The following is a 16,753-nucleotide window of genomic DNA, read 5'->3' as shown; positions in this document are numbered from 1 at the left end:
GAGTTATGACGTAACTCCCCAAACTCGTTCCTTCTTCGTCCAAGAATGTCCGATGGCATCTTGTTCAAGTTCCACTCCCTCTGAGGCCCATGGACTGGAGAGTCAGGGAGGGATGAAATGGACGGAAAGCATTAGTCTGTGGACAGATTCATGGAGGGGCGTATCTGTGTGGACTGACTCGAAGGGGAACGTGAACTTGGAATTCTATGCTTGACTGAGGAAATGGATTGTGGAAATTGGTCCTCCCCCCAACCCCCCTTGGCCCGTATTCACTTCCTCCAGTGCCCATTCATTGCAAATAGCCCAACTGTTACTTCTGCTGGAAAAGAATCAGGAGTTTTGTTTTCTTGTTCAATAGATCTTAATGGGATCATGCCCGATAAGCTTAAAGCAAACCCTGGTGCAGAAGGCTAGAGGAAGGCAGTAATTAATTAGCCTCCTCAGCTCAGAGAGAAGTGGCCAGCGGCCCAGGTGCTGACAGGACCTGAATGTGCTAAGGGGCTTAGTGATCGTGCACCTGAGACGGTGGCCGGTCTGGTATCTTCCTCGGCAAGGTAAACTGGAGGGCTTTGGGGAGCATGCTGTCCTCATCCTCCTAGTCAGGGAGACCCCCGAGGATGGACAAGCAGGCTTCGGGTGCTGAGTGGCAGTGGGCGTGTATGTGTCAACCAATCAATTAATCAGCAGGCAGTTAAGGAGTGTTTATTAGGAAGCAGTGTAGCAATGGACAGGACCCTGGCTCAGGAGTTAGAGGGTCTGGATTGAAATCCTTCTTACCTTAGGCAAGAGACTTCACCACCTGGGTCCTCAATGCCCTCCTCTGTAGAAGGATGGGATTGGACTGCCAGCTCTAAATCTATGCATGACTTTAGGGCATTTTGCTTTCCTGTCTCTATGTCTCAGTTTCCTCAAATGGAAAATGCCTTAGAGGTTCAGGACAAAGGGTTTTTGGAATCAGAGGCTCCAGGTTCAAAGCCTAGCACTGTCATTTACTACACACAGGACTCTGGACAGGCCACTTACCGCTCTGGCCCTCAGGTTCCCCATCTGTAAAATGAAAGGGCTGAACTAGATGGCCTCAGGGCTCTCTCATTACTGGGTGCCAGGCCCTGGGGATACAAGAACCCAAGTGAGGGAGGTCCTCCCTCCAGGAGCTGATGTTCCTGGGAATGTATCAGGGTATGAGCTCAGAAAGAGGGTCCATGAGTGCTCTTGTGTGTTTCTGTGTGTGTGGGAGTGCATATAGGGTATTCGATTGCACGTGGGTTCGTGAGCGTGCATTGCTGCATATGTGTGTGTCATGCACGAGCATGCATGTGTGCGCACGTCTGCTTGGGCGTGCGTGTGTTGGGGCACGCGAGCTTGTGTATGTGCGTGTCTGTGTGTAGCGCATTCGTGAGTGTGCGTGTATGTGCGTGCGTGCGGGTGTGTGTGTGTGAGCCTGTGTGTGTTCCCGTGCGCCGGTGCACCCGGCAGCGATCTGCGAAGTGGCCGGCTGGAGGTGCTGTCTCCCCTCCCGCAGAGGAAGGAGGGCGGGCGGCCAAGCAGGCTGTATAAAGACAGCGGCTACCCGGCCGAGCTCTCAGTCTCTTGGAGCTGCCCAGCAGCCAGGGTCAGAATCCAGGAGGACGGACAGCCCAGTCCCAGCTCCAGCTCCAGCCCCAGCTCCAGCCTGTCTCAGTCTCAGCCCCAGCCCGCCTGCGCCTCCCAGGTAAGGCTAGGCTTCTGGTCCTCTCTCCGCTCGCTCGCTGGGGTCGGTGGGCAAGCAAACGGGTGGGCGGCGAGGCAGCCAGCCCTCTGCCCCTTGCTCTGACGAGTCTTTCCGGGGGATCGCGTGCTCTGTCCCTGTCGCCGACCCCCGTCCCGCCTGACTGGCCTGTCCCCCCATCCCCCTCTGAATAGCCCCATTCCCCCTATCCTCTCTGGCTGGGGCCTGGAGAAGGAAGCTCTTCCCTCCCGTGCACACCCCCCACCCCTTCTCCTTCCCTGGTTCCCGCTCCCAGCGGGGACCTTTCGGCAGTCACTTGGGGACAGGGAACTCCACGAAGTTGTTTTCCCCTCTTTGTTCCAATCTTTGTGGGGCGTGCCTGCTGCTGCTAGATCTGCCAAGGTGGGCGCTGACTCCTGAGCGGAGTCCACCGGAGATTCCGGAGCAGAGGACTGGGGACAAAGGTGAGCCCCAAGGGGGCAGGCGGGAAGAAAGCCTAAAGTAGCCTGCCCCCATCCTACTATGGGACCTAAGGATGCCCGGGCTCAGACCAGTACCTCCTTTCTTGCGCCCGCCTCCGAACTCCCGTGGGACTTGCCAATTTCAGACAGGGAAATGACCACAGCCTGCAAACCAGCCTGGATTCGGGTCTTAGTAGGGTCATCTATAGCTAGGAGGGATGGACCCCAGTGGCCATAGAGGCTACTCCTCCCCAACATTTTACAGTGGTGGAAACCGAGGCCCACGAAGGTAAGTTACTTGCCCAGGGTCACACAGCTGGTAATCGACAGAGGTGAGATTTGAACTCAGGGCCTCTAATTACAAAGCTTTCTACTGCCCCACACTTGGCACCCAGTAATTTACTAGAGCCCAGGGCAGTATCTGGGGACTCTCTTAAGCTGAGACTTGCATTCAAGGCTTCAGTGGGTCTGGAACATAGTTCAATTCATTGCTTTGGAGTTCGAGATCTTTTAATTAAAGAAGGTATAAGTGGGAATGGTAACCACTACCCAGCCCCACCCCCACCCCATCTCTTGGCTGCATCTGTTTTGAGTGGTTACCCTTTTCTTAGGACTGTCTAACCCCAGTTGTAAATGCGTTAAAAATGTTTGTGCAGAAGTGGAAGAAGACTCAGTCCCATTAAGCTTTCTCCAAGTTTGTGTGCCTAGGCTAGCCCAGGGATACTGTGGAGTCAGACATTTGAAATGAAGGTCAGGGATGGATGGGCAATAAAAGGGTGCCTTGTAACTTTGGGGGAGAATGAGCAGCTGTAAAAAGTATTCTTCACCCCAACTCCTCCCCATTCAATGGCTCACAACGGGATAATTAGGTTTTAAGAAGGGGGAGAGGGCCTCATTAAATAGCTTTATAGTCCTTTGAAGATATTTGCTGTGGTGACAGACCCTGAAACTTCCTTTCTTCAGCTTTGCAGAGGGAGTTCGGCTAACTTTGGGTTTTTTTCTTCTCTAAAAGTGCAGCGGCTGCCTTTGTGTCCCCTTTATTTATTCCTTGAAAATGTGGAGATCAAATGGTCTTGCCTAGAAAAGGAAGGAGAACTGGCTGCTGGCTTCACTGATCACTTTTCTATAGCATAGCCAGGGATGAACTCCCCTCCTGTTCCCCGAGACTTAAATAAGTGGCTCAAGGGGTTTTCTCCCCTCTTCCAAAGAGGGACTCTGCTTGGGGGTGGGCATGGGGTGGGGTGGGGGTAGTAGGGGGTGCTGTCTTTGAAACAACTTAACCCTTTTATTTTCCCTCCTATAAATAAATACTTGGTTGTGTGGACAGGACAGCTATTGTATGGGCATGACGCTGAGGCAGCTGCCTTGGAAACCAAGAGCCAAAAAAAAAGGCACCAGGAAATGGAGCAATCCCTGTATTTTGCTGCCAAACTGATAAAAAACAGATTCATTCCTACCTTTAAACACACATACACACACACAGCATTCCAGAGAGCTCGGTGTACCTGGGTCAGCCAGGAATGCGGAGCTGGGCTTTTGCCTCTATTTGAAACAGCCCTCAGAGACATGAGAAGGTATTAGGATCTACTAATCAAGCCCAACTTTGGGAGAGAGAGGAGAGAGCTTGGGGCTTTCTGGATGCAGAGTCCCTCCCTAATCAGGAACAGTTGGGTTTTGTGTGACAATTGTAAGCTGGGAGGGGAGGGAGGCTCCTGTTTCCAGCTAGCCTCTGGGGAAGCCCGTGAAAATGTCTCAGAGAGGCTTCAGAGACCGGCCAAGCAGAGACAAGGCTTGAACTCTTTCTCAGGGATTTGCCTGGGTTACAGTGACGATTTCTGACTCTAAGTTACTTTTAAAAGAAATAACTAGCAGTCATGTAAGCCTCCATCCATAGGAGCTGGGTTCAAATACTGTTTGTCACTCACTCCCCTGGGATGTCTCTTCCTCCCTCTAGGGGGTTGAACGACTTGACTTTGAAGGCCCCTTCAGGTCTCTGTGATCTGTGATGCCAATGTGCAGTGCCAGTAAACTTTTAGACCACACTTTAGACTGGACCCTTAAGGAATTTATTTTCGCTCCTCTGTACAAGATTAAAAAAAAAAAGACTTTGCGATTAAGTTGCACGTATGTTCAATGGTATAACTGAGAAGACAAAGGCTGTTTCTATATTAAGGATTTTAAAGGTCAGAAGTATAGCCTGAGGATACATACTTTCTCTCTCTCTTTTTAGGCATAAAAAATGGGGAATGGGGGAGGGAGGGGCAAAGTTCCCTGGCTTTGAAAACTGGGTTAAGCTGTGAATGTTTGACGCCTTTGTTACCTGAAAGGCATAATTTAGAATGACTTCTCCATTACCCAGTTGCTGCTATCTGGATACCAGAATGACTTCCCACAGTGAATTGCAGAATGAATGTTCTTACACCTCGGTCTAATAGTTAATAGCTCTTTGTTGACCCCAGTGTGGAAGGGAAGGGAGGCCCAGAGCTTTGGTTAAAGGTTCTTAACTGGGTGGAGTTCAGGCTGCAAAGCTATCTCCCAGAAGCTCTAAACCACAGTGGGGTAAGCCTCTGATAAGGAAGTGGAGCCAGGTGGCTGGGCTCTCGGAGTCTGCCTCCTCTCCTGCTCTTGTATATAAACACCTTTCCTGAGAGTTTTTGCCAGAGGCAGTGCTTACGGTGGGGAGAGCTCAGGGGCTCTTAACAGAGGACCTGGGTTCCAAACCTGTGTCTTTTACTTGCTGCCTAGGTGACCTTGGACAAGGCCCTTCCCCCTCCTGGAGTGGCCTCAATTGGATTACACTGCCTCTGAGGTACCTTTCAACTCCAGATTTCTGATCCTGGCTCGAGTGATAACATAATAGTCAATAGTCACTAGATGTTTATTAAGCGCCTACTATGTGCTAGGCATTGTGCTAAACACTGAGGATAGGAATAAAAAAAAAAAGAAAGCCAATCCCTGCTCTGGAGGGTGGCCTGGGGAAAGGTACAAGCCAGTAAAATGTCTTTTCCAGCATTGGGCTAATCTGGGTGGGAGTGAATCCCCTGGCTGGCCTGCCAGAGTGGACAGCAGCCTTTCTTTTCAGTGCTGTCAGATCTAGCTAGACCCCACCCTTCCATCCCCTCCTCCATGTCTGCAGTGTGGTGGGTGTCTGAGCACAATAGAGTGGATCAGGTTTCTGAGTGTTCATCTGATGATGCTCTGGCCAAGGACCAGGGGTAGGCAGGGCAGGCAGCAGCAGCATCCTCTAGGTTTGTGGGAAATGTTTCTAAAGCCCCAGGGTTAGGAGGGTGTGCTAGCTCCGTGTGAATAGGGGTCAAGGTTTATTTATGCCCCTGTGGTCCCCGGGCAGCCCCTGATTTGCATGAAACAAGCTCACCCTGGGTCATTCCTGAATACAGTGGGAGGGCTGCATTGTTGGCTAGGGAAGGAAACAGACCACTTGTCCCTGCTTGAGCTGCAGGAGCAGATGGCCAAGGCCGCCTGATGCACCTTCTATGCCAGGGCCATATTTGTGAGCATGGATTTCAAGCAGGTTTGGGAAACCTGGAGTCTGGCCCCAGATCCTGTCTCCTTGCGTGTGGCTAGTCATTCCTTCTACAGCATGCAGTTATTAAACACCTGTCTCCCAGGCCCTGAGCTCATGGGGAGACAGACAAAAGAATGGGAGGAAAGGAAACGAATGTTTATCAAGTGCCTACTATGTGCCAGGCACTGTGTGCCAAAGACTTCACAAATATTATCTCCTTTGATGCTAATTGTGAATTCTTTTTAAACGTACTGAACTGTGGTGGTTCATTGGAAAGATGGGCTGGGGTCAGCTTGGGAAGTTTTAAAAATGTTAAGCTAAAAGACCTCTACTTTACCTCTCAGGCAATGTGGAGCCATGGGAAGATTTAGGAATTAGATTTCCTCTGCCTGGCCCCTGAAGGCAGAATTAGGAGTCAGGGGTGGTGGGAGGAAGGGGAGGGAGGGAGCTGTTGCAGAGAGGTCAATTTGGGCTCTATGGAAAGTAAAACTTCCCAATAATTAGATAGTGAACAGAAAGTCATGTCCCTAGTCAGGAAGACCTCAGGTTCAAGGTCTGCCTTTAACATACACTGGCTGTGACACAAAAGACAAGCGGCTCCCTTAACCTGGGGAGAACCTGATGAGTTGCAGCTTTTTTCATAATCATCATTAACCTTATTGGTGTTTAAATTTAGAGATACCACAGATGGGGGAACTTTGGCCCCAGAGCAGTCCTGGGAGTGCTTGTGGGCTGAGCAGGGGTGGTAAGGATGGGCCAGACAGGGCGGGGCCCCAAAGGAGAAGCCCCTCCCATACCTATGGCATCTTCCAGAGCACATGGCCCTTGGAATCTTTACTTTTAGGTGCCAACACATTCTCCTTCATGAAAGTGGGCATTTACTCCTGGGAGCTTTCTGGGGGCTTGGCAGGTGTCCCCAAAGGTTCCTGCTACATACCAAATGCTGAGTTTAGGTGGTAGAGATACAGTCAACTCACCAACAGGATGTGTTAATCACCTATGAGGGCTGGATCCTATTCTGGGCCTTGCCTTCAGACAGCTGCCTGCATCTACCCACAACTTCGAGTTGATTGGAAAAAGAAAATCGTGGTCATTGTGTTTATGTAAATAATCCATACAGTAGTCCAGCCACTCATTTGACAGATGACAGAAACTGAGGCCTGTAAGGGAGAAGTAGCTTGCTCAAAGTCGCTCAGGTTATCAGAGGAATGGGGATTCCCATTTATCTTCCCGGTTCCAAATCTGGGGCTCTTTCCTTGTATCTTACTGCATCTTGCCATCATGGAACCACATAGATCAGAGGAGGAGATAGGCGTTTGCGTGTGGGCATGGATTTTAAAGTTAAGTGTTGGGCCTTTTGTAGCACCCACCACAGGGGCATGAGGTCTTTCATTTGGGGGATCCCACTCCTCTTCCCAGTTTGATAAATGTGCTTTGGACCAGTCAAGATCTCTGGAAGGAGAGGAGAAGGGGCCGATGGTTGGGTGCCTGAATAGTCCATCCTGGGCAGCTTCTAAAGCAGGGGTGAACAATCTTCTCCTTCTCTTCATCCCCAAAGATTTGAACCTGGGTCTTAATTCCAACTCTACCACTTACTAGCTACTACTACTACTACTACTACTACTACTACTACTACTACTACTACTACTACTACTACTAGCTAATTCCTCCTTTGTTGAATGAGGAAGATTGAAGTAGATGATTGCCTCCCAGGTCCCTGGAAGCTCTCAATCCAGGATCTTGAAGGAAGCCTGGCTCCTTAGTGCCCATGTGTCCTTGGGCAGGGAGATTCCTGTTTGGGTACCTTTGGTTGCTCCCCTGCAAAATGTGTGGGTTGGATTTGCTGACCTCTATAGTCTCTTCTGGCTCTAATTCATGTGATCTCAGTACCTTAGGTTTCCAGCTGTAGATTTGCCATCTTGGAGCTCACTCAAGAGAGGTGGAGCAGGGGTTATTAACCTGGGGTTTAGGGGTTAAAAAGTGTGATAACTGAATTTTAGTAAGTTTGGTTTCTTTTTAAATCATGTGTATTTTATTATTTGCATTTTTAAACATTCTTATGAGAAAAAGGGCCACAGGCTTCACCAGACTGCCAAGAAGCCCATGGCACACCAAAGTTTAAGACCCCCTGTGCTAGAGTGTTGTGAATGGAACCATGGGAAGCCTACCATGGGAAGGGTAAGCCAGCTCCTTGTCAACATGCCAACAGTAGGTCAGGATGGATTAAATCAGGAATGGGAATACTTAGAATCAGGAACTCTGTTTCCTATCATGGCCCAGATGCTGTTCTGATGTTTTATTGTGTTACCAAGGATGTTCACCTCCTGAGCTATGGGGCCTCACAGGTCTGAGGGCCTCCTTCCTCTCTTTTGCACCTCAGGATTGGTGGAGCTCATGAAATCTCAGTGATGGAAAAGGCCTGGGTTCTCCCCCCTTCCTTACCCCGATCTGGGGCTTTCAAAGGCAGAGAAGCCTTTCACCCCACCTGCTAGACTGGAGCTCTTCCTCATTTGCTCTTCCCTTGGAGTGGGCAGCAAACCGGCTGGCAGGAAGGTGGACCTGCTGGATGGTTTTGGCCTGGCAAGTCCCTACCCCAAGTAAGAGGCCAGTGGGGAGTGAATTACTGCTTTCTTCCAGCAGAGGGTGATCGGACCAGCTCTCCAGGCCTATGTTGCTAAGGAGACCTCTACTCTAGATCAATTCAGTGTTCCTTCCAGCATGGACAGGGCAGTCCTGAAAGTCCTCTGCCTGCCTAACTCTGTCTGTCTCTGTCTCTGTGTCTGTGTCTGTCTGTCTGTCTGCCTGTCTGTCTCTCTCCCCACCCCCCCTCTGTCTCTCCATTTCCTTTCCTCTCCATCTCCTCTCCTCTCCTCTCCTCTCCTCTCCTCTCCTCTCTCTGTCTCCCTCTCCCTCCTTCTCTCTCTCTCTCTCTCTCTCTCTCTCTCTCTCTCTCTCTCTCTTTCTCTCTCTCTCCTTCTCTCTCTCTCCCCTCTGTCTCTTTCTGTCTCTGTTTCAGTCTCTCTGTCTCTCTCTCTGTCTTTCTCTGTCTCTGTCTCTCTCTCTCTCCTTCTCTCTCTCTCCCTCTCTGTCTCTTTCTGTCTCTGTTTCAGTCTCTCTGTCTCTCTCTGCAAATGCATTCTTTAACTGAACAACATAATGTATAGCAGATTCTTCCCAAAGCATTAGGAAGTAGTTCTTTATCCGAGACTGACCCATTTCTCAGGTTTGTAGCTAGAAAGGACTCGAGAGGACATCTCATCTGGCCTCCCAGGGACACATTATGTGACTTGTCCAAATACCACAGTGATGGAGCTGGGACTTGAATCTAAATCCCCTGATTGCAAAACCAACTATCTACTGCGCCATATCAATCATAGGTCACATTTATAAAATGCTTCAAGGTTTGTAAAGCACCTTGTAAATATGATCTCATTTGCTCCTTACAACAGCCTTGGGTGGTAGATGCTCTTACATTTTCCTCCTCATACAGAGGAGGAAAGTGAGGCCAGGGCAGGCTTTAGCCACTTGCCCAGTCACACAGGAGGAAGGTTCTAAAGCAAGATTTGAACACAGGTCTTTCTACCTCCAAGCCTCCCACTTTCTCCACTGCACCATCCAGTGGCATCTCAATGTCACTTCAGGACCATTTCCTATTTACAGATGGGAAGCTGAAGCCCAGGAAAGCTGAGCTTTCATTCTACTAGACTGCTTTACTTGAGGACAGAGTCTGTGCCATTGTGTGTGTGTGTGTGTGTGTGTGTGTGTGTGTGTGTGTGAATGTTCACATGTACTTCTTCTGTAGCTGCTTCCTCATCATACTCAAAGTCCCAAATTATTTTAATAATAATAATCTTTTAAAAAGATAGTGACTTTTCAAATGAGATTTAAGCTTTACAAGATCCTATGAGGACATTTGGAAAATTCATTTCATTTGGAAAATGCCGTACTATGGATGCTCCATATAATGGGGCTGTGCTTTTAAAAGAGAGGGTTGCCATTATTAAAACCAATTTGCTTTTTGAGGGCAGCTTTTCATTTATTTCCAAAAGGAATCTTACCGATATCCCCAAGATAAAAGATTCAGATATTGGATGACCTTTATTTCAAATGCACAGGAGAGTGGGAGATCTGATTACTAGGTTCTTTATTTAGGTCTCTCCCTATCTCCCTCTCCCCCTCCTCCCTTTCCCCTTGCCCTTCTCTTCCCTCTCCTCCCTCCCCTTCTTTCCCCCCTCCACCTTGCTGGGCAGTCTGAAAGGACCCCATCCATGGGATCACTCAGGCCATTGGTGGGAGTGATAATAGTCTCCAGACCAGAGTGGAAAAGGGGGAGCAGGAGAGTTGTCCTCTTGCCCTGTAACAGGCCCAGGACCCTGCTGCCTGGCTCCCTACTGGGTCAGAAGACACTTAATGAGGAGAGAGCCAGGCTGAAGGAGGGGAAGGCGAAGGAGGGGGCAGGGAAGTGTTCCTTGTCATCATAAATAATTTTTTTTGGCACAGAATTCAGTGATTTACCAAATCAAATTAACATTGCCCAGAGGGCAGAGGCAGAATACAAAACAATTACTCCTCAGTTCTCCAAGTCCCTTCTTCCCCAGTGCCCTGGGGTTTGAGACCAGAGAGAGCTGGCAGCAGCCCAAAACTATGGATGTCAGAGAGGGAGAGAGGGGGGAGAAAAGGCAGAAATGAGCCTTTCCAACATAATTATTTAAAAAAGGAAAAAAAAAGCATTAAGATGTCTTCTTTCCTGATCCCGTGCCATGCGCTCCCTGCCTGGGAGCTTGAGGTCCTACTTACTCTCCCTCAGGAAAATAAGGGGATGGGGCCAGATAACAAACAAGGCTATTGCCAGTTCTGAACTGAATTATCCTATGATAATGACCCTGTTGGCAAACCAGGCCCCAGGATTTACTTCATCTTCCTAGGGAGACTTCATGAGTCAAGCTCTGTCCTGAGAGGTCTGAGCACAATGATGGCTGAACTTGGGAGTCATGGGGTCATGGACCGGAGCTTCGGAAGGGACTGCAGAGTCATTGATTCCAACCCCTTCATCATGTCCCAGATGGAATTTGGACTTAGTCAGCGAAGTGGACAAGGGGCAGCTAGGTGGCGCCATAGTGCACCCAGTGCTAGACCCGAGGTCTGGAAGACTCTGGTTCCTGAGTTCAAATCTGGCCTCAGATATTTACTAGCTGTGTGACCTTGGGCAAATCATTTCACCTGTTTGCCTCAGTTTCCTCATCTGTCAAATGAGCTGGAGAAGGAAATAGCAAACTAGTCCAGTATCTCTGCCAAGAAAACCCCAAATGGGATCATGGAGAGTTGGACATGACTGAAGCGAATGAACAACAACTGTGATCCAGGCCTTGTGCCAGGGTTTCAAGGTGATGGACTATTTTAAGGGTCTCTGGGATAATAGTGGTGGTGATAAAAGCTGAGATTTCTCTAAGACTTGAAGGCCTGTAATGATCATGGCATCTGTTACCGCACTGTTATCATCACAAAGCCTTTGAGGTAGATGATCATTTGTATTGAATGTAACAGCAGATTGAGCAGGTTAAGTACCCAGCCCAGGTGTCTGACTCAGGATTCCAGCCTTGGTCTTCTTGACTCCAGACCCCATATTCTCTCCACAGCGCCTTGGGGAGGGAGTTCCCACACTGGAACAATCAGACTGCTTTTCAAGGAGGTAGTTAATAAAATTAATGGCTCATTTCTATGTTAGAAAGATCTGGGTTCAAATCCCACTTCTTCTGGCTTCTACCATGGTGACCTTGGGAAAGAAAGTCACTTTCCCCTTCTGGGCCTCTTCTGTGAAATAAGAGACTTGGGCTCTGTGGCTTCCAAGGTTCTTCCAGGTTAATGACTCTGTGTCCACAGGTGTCATATTTAAGCAGCTGGTCCCTGGATACTTGGTCCTTAAAACAACTGTTTAAATGGAGCAACAGAGGGAACACTGTCCCTCCCAGACAGCAGCTGGCTAACAGGAGGGCTTCCCGAAGTCACTCATCTCTCCCCAAAGCCAGAAGTGTGCACTAAGAAGGAAGGCTTCTCACCATTCCTTGCATTTTGAGCATTTTCCCTTGATTCTTCCTAATTAGAAACCGAGGGTGGCCCAGAGCCCAGGGTTTGGGCTTCCATGTGAATGGGGAATACAGGGCTGGAGGCTTTCACTTGTCTTTTTTATTTAATGCAAATCAGGGTGGAATTTGTCAGGATTGTTATTGGGTGGGTACAATGGAAATCTGGAGCAAAGCTGTTCCCCGCCTCCAGGAGTGCAGATGAGCTAGCTCCAAGGGGTCCCCTGTGCAGAGAGATCACGTCATCATCTGTGCTGTAGAAGCAGAGTGGGGGCCTTTGAGGTCCTTGGCCCACAGAGTACTCAGCTGATTTCACACCCAGGGATCACAGCCAACCTGATGAGCTCATAAACACACCGTGCTGTAATAATAATGATAATAAAACCCCCATGCAGCAAGTGGCTGTTTCATTTTGGGAGAATGGATGAATTTGGGCCCAGCTAAGTGTCATGTCTATTTAGACCAGCTTTAATTTGCCTGCTTTCTGCCACCCCCTTTTGTTTGCAGACCAGGGCTAAGTAAGTCTTCAGACCTTTTATCTATTTGTTTGTTTATTTATTTTAGTAAACAAATGTAAACTCCTTAAAGAAACTAGACTGTTCCTTTTTTGGTGGTGGTAGGGGGAGCCTTTATACAGCCCAGCCTAGGGCGTGCCTGGCACCTAGTAGACACCTGGTATTTCTTTGTGGACTGATTCTCCAAAATACCCTGGAAACATTGAATTGTGGGGGCAGAATTCTCTCTCTCTCTCTCTCTCTCTCTCTCTCTCTCCCTCCCCCACCCCCCACCCTCTCTCTCTCTCTCTCTCTCTCTCTTCCTCCTCCTCTTCCTCCTCCTCCTCTTCCTCCTCCCCCTTTTTCTCCTCCCTCCCTTTCTCCCTCCCTCCCTTCCTCCCTCCCTCTCTCCCTCCTTCCTTACTTCCTCCCTCCCTTCCTTCCTTCGGCCCCCCCCAACCCTACCCCAGCATAGTAATAGTTTCTGTCACATAGCCCATGGTTAATGAATGGTTGTTAATTAATTTCCTGAAATTCCTTGAAAACTTTGGAATATAAGCCCCCTCCCCCCTTGAGTTGAGGGTCCACTTCCTACTTCTTTCCTCTTTTTCTTGGCCCCTGGCACACAGCAGATGCTTAGTAAATGTTGGCTAAATTAGGTGGAAGAAGCGGATCATTACTGGGAGAAGGGCTGGGGTTGTCTTGAGAAGACCTAGGTTGCTAATCCTGGCTCTACTGCCCACTTGGTCAGTGAACTTTAGCTTCAATTTCTTTATCTGAAAAATGGGAGAGTTGGACTAAAAGATGCCTCTGTGTAGTCCCTTTCACTTCTATATGTAGGGAAGCTAGGGAGAAGATTCTTGTTCTACATAAGGAAAACTTTGAAATAATTAAAGTCCCCCCGAAAGGGCACAGGCTACTTCAGGAAATTATAGGTCATATGACCATAGTTTAAGATCTGAAAGCCCATCTAATCTAACCCCCTCATTTTTACACATGAGTAAACTGAGGCCCAGAGTGAGGAAATAACTTGCATATGCTCATACAGCTTGTAAGTGGTAATGGGTTCCCCCTTACTAAGGTCTTCCCTTTGTCAGGGATGTTAGAGAAAGCATTCTTGATCATGTCCAGGTAGGGCTAGATGGTCTTTGATGTTCCTTCCAATGCCAAGATTCTGTGGTAATCTTACATAAGACCACCTAAGTACCAAGAGCATCTGAATGAAGGAGCAAGAACAGCATGTTATCAGTGTCAGTGACTCCTAATCAGTGTTTCCTTCTTTTTTTTCTCTCCTGCAGGTCATTTATTTGGGTCTTTACCAGTCATGGATCCATTCTCTTTTGATTACTCAGAACCAGGCAATTTCACAGACCTCAACTGGACATGCACCAATGGAGACTGCATCACTGTGGACACCATTATGTGCCCTAGTGCAACAGGCCGAAATGTCCTGTCATATACCCTCTCCATCTTTTATATTTTCATCTTTGTAGTTGGCATGATTGCCAACTCCGTGGTGGTCTGGGTGAATCTCCAGGCCAAGACAACAGGTTATGAAACTCACCTGTACATCTTAAATTTGGCCATTGCCGACTTGTGTGTGGTTGTCACCATTCCCATCTGGGTGGTCTCCCTGGTCCAACACAACCAATGGCCCATGGGAGAACTCACCTGTAAGGTTGCTCATCTCATCTTTTCCATCAACCTCTTTGGTAGTATCTTTTTCCTGACCTGCATGAGTGTAGACCGATATCTCTCTGTGACCTATTTTGTTAACACCAGCAGCTACAAGAAAAAGGTTGTCCGCCGGCTCATCTGTATTCTCGTGTGGCTACTAGCCATATGTGTGTCACTGCCAGATGCTTACTATCTGAAAACTGTCACCTTGGCTGCCAACAATGAAACCTACTGCCGGTCCATCTATCCAGAGCACAGCATCAAGGAGTGGCTGCTGGGCATGGAGCTGCTCTCCGTGGTCCTGGGTTTTATCATCCCTTTCTCCATCATTGCTGTCTTCTATTTCCTGCTGGCCAGAGCAATCTCAGCCTCGGGAGACCAGGAGAAGCATAGCAACCAGAAGATCATCTTCTCCTATGTCATCGTCTTCCTCATCTGCTGGCTGCCCTATCATGCTGTGTTGCTCCTGGACATCTTCTCCTTCCTCCACTTTATTCCTTTCAGCTGTCAGCTGGAAAACTTCCTCTACACAGCTCTCCATGTCACCCAGTGTTTGTCCCTGGTGCATTGCTGTGTCAACCCAGTACTTTATAGCTTCATTAACAGAAACTACCGGTATGAGCTGATGAAAGCTTTCATCTTCAAGTACTCTGCCAAAACGGGTCTCACCAAACTTATAGATGCCTCCCGAGTATCAGAAGCAGAGTACTCTGCCTTGGAGCAGAATGCCAAATGACCAGGGACTTCCATCCCCAGAGACATCCTTTAGAACTTCTGTGCTTGATTTTCACAGGGCACAAAAGAAAGCTAACCCAACTTCCAGTTGGATAGAACCATTCCTATGGCGTCATCTGTTTGTTTCTTCTCAGTGCCTATGGACATGGGCAGCCCCAACCATGGAAAAGGAAAGCTTTGTATTCTACAAAGCCTCTGTGCACTGTTGGAGATGTCATGCATTGATTGAAGATGCTGTGTGAGAAAGCTTCAGAGTTCACTGTATATTTTGTATGCTACATTGTATTTAAGACCGAAGACTTTTTTATTTTCTGGTTATCAGTGTACCTTAATACATTGCATTTGAAAGTTAAATATATTTTTATCTCCTATTTGAAACATAAAGCCGACCTGTGTATCCAGAGTGCTGTAGTTTAAATGTTAGCATGGCATCGTTTTTGACTGTTCTGTGACTAAGGATGACTTTCATTGTTAGCTGGATGGAAAATATATGTATATAAATATCTATCTATCTATCTATATATATGTTGGTCTTGATTGAAATGTTTTATTTACAATAGCTTTATATATGTATGGTGGTACACACCAGCATGGGGCATGGAATATGAGCTGTTTGCTTTAAAATATAGCCTGTGGCATGAACAGTATTGTAAAGTTAGGGTTAATACAAGACCTTGGATCCAGTTGGTTACTAGATCCACAGAAGGAACAGAGAGGGCTTATTGCAGAAAGTTCTATTTGTAACTTATTTTTTAAAATAAAAGTCTTTGTTCCAAAGGCATCTACTGATTTTGGCTTATCCTTTGGGGGAACTGGGGAACACAGACTGGAAAAGCAAGTCACCTGAGAAACATTAAGATTGAACTCTGCCTTGGGCTTCATTTTTATTTGCTTTTAGTTTTGCATATGTAGCCATGCCAATGTCCCCACCTGCTCTCTGTTGCTGTCATACACTCCTTGAGCCTGTGCCTAGTGTTTTTAAAAAGGACAAAAAGAGACTGCATCATGTGATAAGAGCTAAGGGTCAGCCTGCATTGTAGGATCCAGAAGAAGACAACCCATAGAGTGGTCTTCTCCATTTCTTGATTCCTTGAGTGTGTGTGTGTGTGTGTGTGTGTGTGTGTGTGTGTGTGTTTGTGTGTGTGTGTGAGAGAGAGAGAGAAAGAGAGAGAGAGAGAGTGAGAGTGTGTGGAAAGAACCTTAGAGATGGAAGGCAACTCTCCTGTTTTATTTCCTGAGGAAATCCTTTGGGTCAAGGTGGTTTGGCCATGGTGAAAGATATCATTTACCAGATAGTTAGTCCCAGAGGCAGGATTCAAACACAGATCTGTTGATTCTAAGACTAATGGCTTTCTACTGCCTCTGAGACAGTAAAGAAATCAGACATGGCACATGCTCTTAATGGGGCTTATACTTTTGGAAGGAAGGAGCTGACATATAGAGAATACTTTACAGCAGTGATTCTCAAAGCATGGTCCAGAGACCCCTTCAAGGGGTTCCCAAGACTTTTTTGGGGTGATCCACAAGGTCAAAACTCCTTTCATAGTAAATATTGACATTTTAATTTCCAATATAGTAAACACCACTAGATATAACCCACTCAAATGCTCTTGGGGGGATGTCTCAATTTTTAAGAGTATAGAGGGGTCCTAAAACCAAAAATTTTGAGAAGTACTGCTTTATATTAATGAATAGCCAGTGGTCAGTAGGTATGTGACAGGGAAATTGAACATGATCATGCAGAGTGATGAAATGAGGTCAGATAATATTTAATATTTTATTTTTTCCTTGGATTATTTTTTTAAAATACATTTTATTGATATGTTTTATTTTTATCTCACCTTATATCTCTCCATCTCCCAATAATAAAGAGTGCTTTTAAAATTTTTGAATAAATTAATATTTGTTTCTGTATCACATACATTTCTTCTCTCCCACACAGTAGAGAGAAGAAGAAATAGTTTGGCAAAAACAGATAGATAGAAAGATAGAGCTTTGCTGAAGCATTTCCCATGTGCCAGGCACTGTACTAAGCACTGGACATATATGCAAGCCAATAAGACAGTGCCTGT

At 47.4% G+C, this 16,753-nt stretch overlaps 1 protein-coding gene across 1 annotated transcript; it reads left to right on the top strand.

The window, feature by feature from the left end:
* Positions 1–1,590: 1,590 nt before the first annotated feature.
* ACKR3 (atypical chemokine receptor 3) lies at positions 1,591–15,462 on the top strand. The gene is made up of 2 exons (XM_036765753.1): positions 1,591–1,711; positions 13,568–15,462. The coding sequence occupies exon 2, from the start codon at positions 13,594–13,596 to the stop codon at positions 14,680–14,682; it is 1,089 nt and encodes a 362-aa protein (XP_036621648.1). The 5' UTR covers positions 1,591–1,711; positions 13,568–13,593; the 3' UTR covers positions 14,683–15,462.
* The last annotated feature ends 1,291 nt before the right edge of the window (positions 15,463–16,753 follow it).

This window comes from Trichosurus vulpecula, chromosome 7, assembly GCF_011100635.1.
Source record: "Trichosurus vulpecula isolate mTriVul1 chromosome 7, mTriVul1.pri, whole genome shotgun sequence".
NCBI classification, from domain to species: domain Eukaryota; kingdom Metazoa; phylum Chordata; class Mammalia; order Diprotodontia; family Phalangeridae; genus Trichosurus; species Trichosurus vulpecula.
This window is presented reverse-complemented; position numbering and strand designations above follow the sequence as displayed.

Coding starts and splice junctions, on each gene's coding strand:
- ACKR3 (XM_036765753.1), top strand. CDS start 13,594: ATGGATCCATTCTCTTTTGATTACTCAGAACCAGGCAATTTCACAGAC.